We start from the raw sequence: 11,965 nt of genomic DNA, 5'->3' as shown, positions 1-11,965 counted from the left end.
AAGTGTGATGTGTAAGATCAGAAAGCAGAGGTTGATTTTAGGACGGTAGCATATGTTGATGTGTTTTCATAGCGCGTAAAAGCGTGGGCGAAAGACATTGGCAACTGGTCGGGGAGGGTCATGTCATTTTAGAAAATACTGCTGGAGGGTCGTAGAAGATTATATTGCAGTCAGGGGAGGGTCACGCAACTTTTGATCGAAGCTCTCAAAATCCCTCCGTTGATTCCGTTTATAAATAACGAACGGTCCCTTATAGTTTATTATCATAGTTAGTCTTCTGAGTATGCACAAGTCTCCCTCGTATGAACTCTACCAACAATGAGGACAATTCACGTGTAAAACCACGTAGCGACACAAATGGTAACAACAATGGAGGGAGAGAGACAGATGCACATTTCATCAGTCATTACTTTGAGTTTGTGTCAGCTAAAACTGACATTAAGGCACGTTGTACATTCTGTGCTGGCGACAAAGTGCTGTCTAGCTAGATATCCCAAGTCTCCCGAAGTTTTGGGAGTCTCCCACATATTGATAGCGGCTTCCTGACGCCCGCAAATTACATAAAATCTCCCGGAACCTAGAGCGAACAAGAGCACGCAAGCCAGACTAGACTTCAAATCGCGAGTTTAACGTGCACACAACGGAGAGGGAGAGAGAGAGGAGTGGTGCGTTTGTGTCTGAAGCGCATCCAAGACAGAGAGCATCCTGGTCTGTTTTGCTAAATCAACCAATCAGTTTCCAGTGTAAGTGTGCTTATATCTCTTTTCTCCAAAACTTAATTAATCAGTTAAGTCAGTGTATCTAGGAACAGTGCCCCTCAAAAAGGAAGATTTAAGACCCATTTCACATCAGACTACACAAAAGTGTACTCGATTGTCTCATAAGAGTAAAACATAATGATAGTCTTGCACACTGCACTGTTTGTAACAGTGACTTTAGCATTGCTCACAGCGGGTTAAATGATTGCAAACGACTTGTTGAGGTGAGTTTAACAAGTGTAATTTCATTTGCATATTACTCAGGCGTATACAAGATGGCTTGTCAAGGCTACATGAAAAAAAATCTACAAAAAAATCTACATATTTTACTATAACAGTTTCTATCATAGGCCTTCCTTATTTGGTGTACTTAGACATTATTGAACAAACATCTGAATTTCAGTATCTAAGTAGGTTAGGTTGGGATGTCTGCTATACATTGCTGTTAAAATGCACTTCCAGTATAGTGAGTATTGGCAAAACCGGTTATCATTTTTATGTTGAGGCGGTGGGGGTGTTGTCGGCAGCTGCTAAAAGTAACTAATAAAGTAACTTGTAATCTAACTTAGTTACTTTTAAAATCAAGTAATCAGTAAAGTAACTAAGTTACTTTTAAAGCAACACCAAAGAGTTTTTGTACCTTAAAATAATGTTTCCAAAATCGTTTCAGTGGTTCATCAACTTGTAACAGGGTGAACGGCACTTCTGCATTAAACTTCACAGCCCTCTATCGGCTATAACCGCATTATGTAAGTTTGCCAGGTCAGGTAGCGGATCTGTAGTTCGATGGAATGAGACATAAGAAACTACAAATTTGACTTGCATCTGATGTCGCAATACATCGTACTTTCATAAATCGTGCAATATATTCTACCTTGTCTATGGACATCGTTATTTGCAAAGCCGGTGCTGGATAAACAAATAGCGCGCGTGCTCCAGAGGGAAAGTTCTTTGGTGTTGCTTTAAAGGAGTAATCAGTAATCAGATTACTTTTTCAAGGTAACTGTGGCAACACTGCTTACCTTTCTCCGTGGCTTCTGCTGTGTGAGTGAAAGTAAAAGCAGTAACAAGACGGGTAGAACTGGTTTGAGGAAAGTCGACTTGTACACTCTTTGTTAACCCTTAACATGCTTCTTATTTCGATATGCACAGTGTCATCACAGTTATCACTAGAGTTGGCAAAGACGGACCTTAAACTAACCTACTGAAGAGATACTGCACATCGCCAGAGAACTACGTAGAGATAGATAGATACATACATACATACATACATACATATACTGTAGTCTGGGTGCTGTGTGTGTGAGTGTATGTGTGTGAGGGCTTTAATTACATGGCATTAAGAGAAGAATAAATACACATATAGTATATATTATTATAATGAAAAAAATAAAGTTTACTGTAAATACATACAGTGTTTTCCTGTATTTTTAATAGTTTTTCACAACTGTTAAAACACCCAACTTGCCAGTCTGTGTTTGTAGATTGTCCTCCTAGTGTTTTGTCTATTTGTCCCCCTCTGCAGGAGCTGTAGTGTACTACTGCTGTCGGTCTGAGTCTCCGCCCTTCCTCTGCTCCTGGTTCTCACCTGCCTCCACCTCTGCTCTGCCTACCAATCAGCTTCAATCAGCCTGCACCTGTTTGCAATTTTGGCTGGCGACTGGTGAGGGTTCTGGTGACAGTCCCCTGGGTGCTGTGTGTGAGAGTGAGAGAGAGAGAGAGAGACTGTTATTTTGGTGTGATTGTAAGGTGGATTTAGCAGGTGAGTGCATAACAGTGGATCACACTGAGTCACAGTGGCTGTACTAGGTTGCAGTCTCCGGCTCAGGCCCATAGTATAGTTATATAGTGCTGTCCATGTGATGAGAGCAGTTATATATTGCTGTCCATGTGATGAGAGCAGTTATATATTGCTGTCCATGTGATGCCCGTAGCAGTTATATATTGCTGTCCATGTGATGAGAGCAGTTATATAGTGCTGTCCATGTGATGCCCGTAGCAGTTATATATTGCTGTCCATGTGATGAGAGCAGTTATATATTGCTGTCCATGTGATGAGAGCAGTTATATATTGATGTCCATGTGATGCCTGTAGCAGTTATATATTGCTGTCCATGTGATGAGAGCAGTTATATATTGCTGTCCATGTGATGAGAGCAGTTATATAGTGCTGTCCATGTGATGAGAGCAGTTATATATTGATGTCCATGTGATGCCCGTAGCAGTTATATAGTGCTGTCCATGTGATGAGAGCAGTTATAACCTCCTGACTACCAGCAGTTCAATTTTGTCCTCTCTAGAGGACCTTTATAAACCGGAATATCTCCCACACCATACATTCTACTGAGCTAATTCCTTTTGTTCTCTAAAGAGGACATTTAGGGCTTTTGAATGGTATCACATGTATGGGGGTGGGGTTTTGGGAACTTCCTCTTCCTCTTCAAAGAAAATGGCGGCCATCACCACAAGGACATTTAATGGAAAGAAGAAAAGTGCGTGCTTAATCAAGTTAGTTGAGCATTTAACATTTAAAATGTTGTTGTTGTTTTTTCTATGAATCTCTTAAAAACACTTAAAATATTTTTCTGAAGTAATGTAACAATGTTTTACCATCATAGGAGAGTGTTAAAAAACTCTATTTTACTTATACTTACATTATATGATTCAGTTTTATGTGTACGGTGTTATGAAGTCCACTGAAATGGACACTTTATATTTCTTAAATAAAAACATTTTTAAAAAAAAAAAAAAGTTTTCAGTATGCTCATTGTCTTCCAAACTATTGGAGAAGTTAAGAAAAAAAAGACTTTGGAGATATTTTTTTTCTTGGTAGTCAGGAGGTTAAAGTGCTGTTCAGTTATACTGAATATTGCTGTCCATGTGATGTGCCATGAGCTGCCAATCAACCTGAACTGAAACTGCATCCCCTATGTGTGATTGTGATTATTAACATTCTCTTATCTTCAAACAATACATAAAGTATATATAAAACAATTGCAGAATTTCAGTTTTGGAATAACAACACATACAAACAAATGCTAACCAAACAAATGGTTCCCTTCCAGCTCACTGATAGAAATGGTGATAGAATAGAACAGTGATGACATTCTCAAAGTTCTCATGTACAGCGTCATGCCTTTGGTATAAAATAGAGTAAAGCAAAGAACGTTTGAAAAGAGAAAATGAGTTGTTTATTTTACAATGACATTCTAAAATGTGTTAGTACTGCTAAAACATAAGAAATTATAGAATCATAGTCATGCTTCAAACTGTTTCATCTTAATTAGTTTTAGAGATGTATTTAATGTTGATTCAGTCATTCAGCCTATTTAAATAAAGTGAAGTATTCAGTCTGCAGTTTGGTATCATGTTTACAGAGAAATCAAAGGATTGAGTTGTCTACAGTGAAATATGTATTAACAAAATGTCCACTGAAAGTCATAATTGTTTATATCATCAGACACTATTTATACTGGAGCTTGTATATCCTGATTAATTCACTTCTCCAGCTTCTCTGCTGACTCCATCTCCTTCTTGGTGTGTGTGGAGTCTGATGCCTCCTGGGCCTCAGGAAGATCTCCAAGAGCCTTCTTCGCTTTAAACAGGTTTGGGAACTTGAATCCTCTGGAGTCTGAACTTCTAACAGAACCAGCTCTAGAACTCATAGATCCAACTCCAGAACTCTGTGAAGAAGCTGTAGACCTCATGGAACCACGGAGAGAGCTGATGTCATATCCTGTCTGTGATCTGAGGGAGCTGTATGCAGAGCTGGTGAAAGACCAGTGGTCAGAATTTCCACTGGATTCTCCACCCACTAGGAAAGAAGACAGAGTGAAGTGAAGAAGATCATAATGAACCGTAACAGTAAATAGCAGAACACAGTGTTCTGAGTACAGGGCATGAAAACACCTTGAGTGTCCTCTGTGCTCTGTATCTGATCATCTGCAGATCTCTGCCTGCTCCTTAATGTATGTCTATATCTGCCATTGTCCATGATTTTCTATCTGGTCCTTTAGCACAGTGGTTCCCAAAGTGTGGTCCAGGACTCCTGGGTGTCCCATAGATTGAAGGTCCACAACATAATTTTGTAAATGATAAACTTGTTCTGTGTCATGAAAATGCATATCTGCAGATGCTGCCAATTAAACAAGCATATTGTGTCTGTTACTCCCACCTACTTTAGCAATCGGCCAATAGAAACAGATATGATTGTATTAATCTGACATGAAGCCCTCACTTCACATTCAAACCACATTGAACCTCCTGCTTAGCCCCAGAGAACACATCCACAAAACCTCATCACAGAAGGCTGACAAGATATCAGCAGCTCTAATTTGAGGTTGGTCTCATGACCAACGTACTAATTGTCTCTTAATAACTAAAATATGCACAAAAATGTTCAAACACAACACCAGCTCAAGACACAATTGAAGAGCACAGGTGCCATACCATGTAATCCACTCAGCCATATTATAACCAAGAAAATACTGTTTTGAGATAATCTGTCAGCATAAATCACTGTATACAAATCATGTTTCCTTAGCTGAAAACGTTACACATTTCTTTGAACTATTTGCTCACTTCTTGGTGGTATAATGTCAAAGCTTCTTGCTTTCTTGACAGGACGCGTATGTTGTTCCTCTCGCCCATCCTGAGATCTGAAGGAGCTGTATGCAGAACTACTGAGAGATCTGGAGTCAGCGAGGGAGTCTCCACTCACTATCAAAGATTAAATAATAGAGATGTATTACATTCAAAAATAGATGTGGACACAAATGAAAAAAAAAAATATGGTTCAACTTCATATAAGGATATAAAACTCTCCATAGAGAGAGTTCATTTTCTCTCACTATAAGGTAGCAAATAAGTGTAGACTTTTACTGAGATAATGAAAATTATTCAAAACAAACAGACAAAAAAAGTGAAATATGTTGACTTTTTAAAAAATACGATTTTTTTTTTACAGTGTGTTGACTCATGAAACTTAGTTGAAATTACATTAGTTATTTCTATAAGTTGAAGTAACTTAAGGAAAGACTTGATGGCCCCAAGTTTGGCAGTGATATCTCCATGCCATGAGAATATGATGATAATTACAATGAAATGATGAAGGTTGACACCGGAATTACATGTCACTGCTATGTCAAGGCGGAGACTCTGAAATGGGTGAGACCTCCTTGGTGAAGTGAATTTGATCGAATCACATGCAAGTTCTTTGAAACCAGGTGCATGTGATTGGAGATATCACCACCGAACTTCGGACCAATGATTGAGATAAGTGTAATATTTTCTAGTTTACCACTTCTTTCTGATTATTTGAGTTATATTTACTTTACAAACCTTATTTGGCAGAACAAAAGGCAAGCTATATTTTTTACAGTGTAGTTGTTATTCACCAATCTCATCATGGTGCCCACTGCTTCCTGCCACCATCTCTTCTATCTTCTCCATCAGCTGTGTAACCTGCATGTGATCATCTCTGTTCTGGTTGTTGAGGACATGATATCTGTTCCCACATTTCTCTACCAGCCAGTGCAGACTCTCTCCTTCACTCTCAATGTGCTGCTCAATGGGTGTGTCTCCCAGCCAGTCTCCACAGGTGAACAGCACTATAGTGTGACTCCACACTCTCTCACTGAGAAGCTCCAGGTGTTCCTGCACTGACCTTCTATATGTCTCAGGGAATGAACTGTCCCCACTTATGACCAGCAGTATAGCGTGGGGTCCAGGAGGACACAGAGACACACTGAGCTCAATCTCCTCTCTAGTCAGTTCAGTGTTCTCTAACTGAAGATTAATCCACCATCCTGGAGCCTCCACCACAGTGACCTGCCTCCCTGCTACTTCTCCCTGTCTCTTCACACACTGAGCTGTTCTCCCTACAGTATCAAACTCCTCTCTTCCCAGGATGGTGTTTCCTGATGAACTCTTCCCAGCAGCTCTGTATCCCAGCAGCACAATCTTCAACTCTGGCAGATGATGCACTGAAGAATGTGTTAGAACGTGTGAATATGTTAGAACAATACTGCTTTTCTCTTTCAGGTTATAACGTTGATTGTATGCCCTGATGTAAAACCAACAAGTGAATATGTAACTTCAACTTTATGGTTTTACTGTTACAAATTTTGATAATCAAGTAGGCCTATACCGAAAGGGCATATCGTTTGCCATGAAAATATTGCAGTTCCAATGCTAATATTGACTAGCCTGACGAGCCAGACCCACATCAAGATGTACTGTAGGGTCTGCACCATTCGCAGTGCTCAAACCGAAGGGCAGGATAATCGGTTGTCTTTCAAATTCCCTCTGCACACAATAGGATAGGATTACAACTCATGAGTCCCATGCGTTTTCCCACCAGCGGAGCTAGTTGGCTAGTTGATCAAACTTTTGCCAATTTCAATGAAGTTTAACTTGTGTCACGCTGTTAGCCAGCAGCAGCATCCATCTTCTTTGTTTTCAAGTAGCAGGGAATTCATGCGGAACCGTTGCAATTCTGCCATCATTATGTTAAGCCCTCCCACCGACTCAATACATGATGTGATTGGCCTGACCGAAGTTTAATTCCAGCTCTCGAGCCAACGGAGAGTTGCTAGACTACCCTGGCTGCGAATTACATTTGCTGCCGCTAGGGTGCGTCTAGATTTCTAGGCTAAATATTGACATATTGAAGACATACTTCTTCATGAGATAAAACATTCTGAATAAGTAGAGCTCAGATCCTAAGATGTATTAATTTAATCTGGCAGCAGAAGACAGGTACCACTGGCATCATAACACCAGACATAGTATGAATAAAGCATGGCTCATTTCAAAGCATAACATAGACCATGTCCAAAATTTGAAATTATCTAACGCTTGTTAAGATTTTGGCAGCTTGACCATTTCACAAATGTTTATGGGAACACACTTAAAGAATTGACAGTAGGGTTCATTCCCATATCATGTGCATTCCCAGTTGTGGACTTCACTCTCATGATGCAGTTGGATATATTGGTTGATGTGAAGAGATTTGTAGACTCTACATAATAACATTTTGCTCTGAAGAGAGACTAGCTTGTGCAATTTCAGAAACTCTGACGATCCCTATTTCCCTTTTTTCAGTGAGGAGAGAAACAGACGTGCAGAATGAAAGAAAATCTAATCATAGACTAGAACAGAACACATTGTCAAGTAATAAGAAATCACATTAAGATCATATTTCTCACCGTTGTCAGACATTTTGCCTCCTTGAAGTGAAGCTCACTGAAGACAGTCAGTCCATGTGATGTCTCGTTGTCTTATCTATGTCTCAGGTTATTATGGGATACTTCCTGTCTGCGAGATGAGTGCTATTCAGTGTTAATAACAATGTCTCTCTTCTCCAACAGAATGATCAACAAGTTGATGGTATTAAGTGACAAACTGGGAGGAGAATGAATCTGCAGACAACCAAATTCTCAACAAAACAATCCAGAAGAATACAGTTTTCTGAAAACTAAGACATGAAATAAGATAGTTATGTGATATCACCGTATGGGTAAGTGTTTCCAGAAGTTTCCCAGTGTTCTTGTGTGTGGTTTGTGTTCTTAGCCGATCTTGAATGAGTTTGTCTTTCCCCTCCTACCTGCTTCTGTCGCGCTGCTGCTGCAGGTGAAAAGAACACAAGGGTTATTATCTCTAGTTCAGAGAGGACTGGAAGAGGCTTGCATGTACGCCCCTTTTACTGATTAATGATTACTGACTTTTAACCGTTACCTGGGAGAATCAGGAAGAGAGAAAAAAAGCTGCCATTTGCCATCCTTATATAGGAGTCATCTGAGTCCATGGCAATGTTTAGTCTGCCATTAATAATCTGAACTAATTCACACTTTCAATTATACTAAAAAATAAAAGAGCTCAAATGGTCTCAGCCAGGTATTCTGTATTTGTGGAAGTGGAAAGCATGACCAGGCAGGTTGGACTGGTTGGGAAGTTGATATATATATATATATTAGGGGTGTAAAGATTAACCGATACGTATCGGTATCCGTTTTTAACGTGTAAGATACGGCTACATCGATACGTGAAGCCCCGTATCGGGAAAAAACTGAAATGAACCGGTCGTTATATCGATTTAGTTGTAATGAATCGGTGCACAACCTTTTCTGCTCGCTTAGACTCTCATTTACGTTCCAAGCAGCGCGTTCATCCCACTTCCGGTTTTGAAACTATACGTGGCACGGAATTGTGGGTAATGCAGTTCGTTTTTGGTTACATTCATTGCCCAAAGTTGTCAAATGACCTCATTACCCATACATCTATTGCAACTTAAGCATGTGACAACTTGCACTCGGTCAGCTTTTGTTTTTCGAAATCCAGCGCGAAATTAAGTACTTATAGCAGGGGTCTCAAACTCAAATGAGCTGGGGGCCAATTCTGCCAACGTCATCTGATTGGAGGGCCGGCTATTTCTGAAAATGCAATGTTCTTTTTTTCAAATACCACACAAAACTGCAAACAGAAAGTGCAAGTGTTTTTATCTAGTTTTAGACACCTGTGCTAGCAACCTTAGCTTATAAATAAAATAATGATCAAATAAATATTAATACAAATTATAAAATAAATGAAAACATAAAAACAGGTATGTGTGTGTGTTTTTCACACCAAATAAAAATATTCCCTAACTTTTTAAACCTGGCAAACTAGGCATCAGGGTTAAGAAAGCAACACCATTGGATTTTTATATCAACATTTAAAAGGCCATGGCTTGAAAGTGGTCAGAGATAAAGTTATACTGTAAATGTAAAATCTTTGAGTAAAACAAAAGTTTATGAAGGGGTAAATTTACCCATCTAATTTGTCACTGGATGGCAAGCACTTCAAATTATGCAATCGTAAATACTGGATGAACATATGTAAGCAGGTTTACTTTCCTTTTTTCATATTACCCACAGAACAAATTAACAGAAAAACACCTAAGATGTATACCAACACCTAAGATGTTGTGGTTTAGTAATAGATTACTACAATATAGGCCTACAATAAAGTATTCTGGTCAAACAGTTCCTATCGCGGGTAATCTGCAGTACCCAGAAGTTCGTGATCATATTGCGGGTGACTTTGTAGTTCTTTAGAGCCCTATTTCTACTAGCCCTGCTCTGTACCACATCCATTACGGACACTATCATCAATGATTACCACTGCAACCTCCAAGCTATGTTTGGCAGAGGGTCGAAACAAGCATGGTATGCTTAGTGGACACCGTTGTATACACGCACCTCCATTCACAGACGCACCGTGACTATCACTGTCATATAGACGATCGATCATAATCTCCAAAAAGGATATTCTCCTTCAGAATTAGAATAGGTGGAATAAACACCTAAGACTTCATCACGTGAACGTTTTCAACATTTGGTGTAGGCCTGGCTATTTCTGCTTAATTTCTGCTTCAATTTCTGCAACACTATGGCCTGCATTGCTTCCAGCGTCATTACAAAATGCACGTCTTTGTGTTTCGGCGTGTAATACAAGTATTTCCTGAAAACTTTGCGCAGCGATTTTGGAGTTTGAATCAAGCTCTGGATGTCTTGCACATAGTGGAGCAGAGTAGGCCTACAAATGAGATTTGTCACCGTACCTGGATCTATCGTCTATTTAAATCCAGTATCGTTGTTTGTCGCAATTAATAGCCTCAAGGGCGGATTACATTATTATTTTGTCATACGTCGCGGGCGGAATTGGGCAGGACGCGGGCCGGATTTGGCCCATAACTGGGTGTTTTGAGACCCCTGACTTATAGCATTCCTAAACAGCAACGATAGTCTGTAGAGTAGCCTTACCTTTGATGAAGGGATTTCCTTAATGTTAAATAATAATTTGGCCCTTGCTGCTAAAACGATGCATACATTATTTGCCAATGATTTTGTTCATATTCACTCAGACTTGTGGCATTTTAGGTTTCTGCATTAGGTCTACTGTTGGAACAAAATAAGCCCAGAGAGTTCATTGATTTGTAGGCCTATTTTATTCTTGTAGGGTAGGCTAGGCCTATATGAGAAAAGGCCAAGAGTGTCTTAAGCACTGTTTTATTTTATTTCGGTATTGTCTTACCTCAACAAGGCTACAGCTCCATGAAAACAATCAGATATAACTATAAAATCTGTAAAGTCTATACAAATGTATTTTTATGTTGTATTTGGCTGCTGTGTTTAACTGAAATGTAGACTTTTCTTTTTTCATTTCAATACTGTATATGAAACAAACCTCAGTTTAGATAATCATATTCACACATTTTGTTGCCTAATTTACAACCATGACCATGATAATTGATAATATAAAATGAATGTGCACCTTGAGCAAATTATAAAAAATCTTTCAGAATGCTTTCCATTCTTGAACTGCATCGAATTGCATTGAATCGCATCGCATCGAATCCTACTGAATCATTTTTATTTTATTTTATATATCTGTCTGAATCAGTGGTGGACCAAATTCCAACATGATAATGTATTGCAATTGCAATTTCAATTTCACTCCATGAAAACAAGAATCAGTCAGTTATTCAGTAGAGCCATTTTAAATAGCACCTATCAGACAACAGTTGATGAACTGCTGAAACTCCTGAGCCATGTGACACACCAGTGTAAATTGTGTAGTATGTCAGGGCAGCTACAAAGGCAATTAAGTTCTGTTTTTCTCCTAAGGGGAAATCATTGAAGACATGAACTACCCTTTTCCCCCTGTAGAGCGGGACTAAGTTAGTCATCTCAGTTGGATGTGGCATGCAATTACCATTTGCTTGTGGATATGGGTCAACACTCAAGAACAAGTGTCGCTAATGATGAGGTCATATTAGTTAAGAATTAACTCACAGCCTGAACTGATCAGAGTTCCGATATAAGCAACAACAGTTTTATCATACTGTGCATCATCATAAAATACAGACACAGTTGATGATTATTTCACAAAGCCTGAAGCCCTAATTAGTAGGCCACAGCTGCCCCAACGTCAACATTTGTTGATTTGTGAAATACTTTAATTGCACATTGCAAATCCAGATATATTTGACCAGTGTCATATACTCAGCAGACATTAAGATCTGTGCATTTAGAAGTGATTTAAAAAATGCCCATGTGTGTGTCCGGTTGTTATGTGGACTTCCCCCTGATCATTTAGAAGTGATTTAAAAAATGCCCATGTGTGTGTCCGGTAGTTATGTGGACTTCCCCCTGATCATTTAGAAG

General features: G+C 39.2%; 1 protein-coding gene across 2 annotated transcripts; it reads right to left on the bottom strand.

The window, feature by feature from the left end:
* Nucleotides 1-3,959: 3,959 nt before the first annotated feature.
* Nucleotides 3,960-8,638, bottom strand: LOC125291715 (GTPase IMAP family member 9-like). Of its 2 annotated transcripts, XM_048238562.1 has the most exons (6): nt 8,496-8,638; nt 8,271-8,384; nt 7,967-8,075; nt 6,155-6,742; nt 5,340-5,477; nt 3,960-4,572 (listed from the first exon to the last, which is right to left on the bottom strand). In XM_048238562.1, exons 3-6 carry the CDS (start codon nt 7,977-7,979, stop codon nt 4,256-4,258), a joined length of 1,056 nt encoding a protein of 351 aa, XP_048094519.1. In that variant the 5' UTR covers nt 7,980-8,075; nt 8,271-8,384; nt 8,496-8,638; the 3' UTR covers nt 3,960-4,255. The 2 variants fall into 2 exon arrangements, with proteins under 2 accessions (XP_048094519.1, XP_048094518.1); XM_048238561.1 differs by having other exon boundaries at nt 7,967-8,384.
* Nucleotides 8,639-11,965: the final 3,327 nt, after the last annotated feature.

Source organism: Alosa alosa, chromosome 3, assembly GCF_017589495.1.
Source record: "Alosa alosa isolate M-15738 ecotype Scorff River chromosome 3, AALO_Geno_1.1, whole genome shotgun sequence".
In the NCBI taxonomy this organism is placed as follows: domain Eukaryota; kingdom Metazoa; phylum Chordata; class Actinopteri; order Clupeiformes; family Clupeidae; genus Alosa; species Alosa alosa.
Note: the sequence above shows the minus strand (reverse complement) of the source record. Positions and strands in the feature narration are given on the sequence as shown.

Excerpts from the sequence above, each read along its gene's own strand:
- LOC125291715 (XM_048238561.1), bottom strand. Across the intron at positions 5,478-6,154 it reads TGGGCACCATGATGAGATTG|TGAGTGGAGACTCCCTCGCT; the intron begins GTGAATAACAAC and ends AATCTTTGATAG. Across the intron at positions 4,573-5,339 it reads TGACATTATACCACCAAGAA|TGGGTGGAGAATCCAGTGGA; the intron begins GTGAGCAAATAG and ends CTTCTTTCCTAG.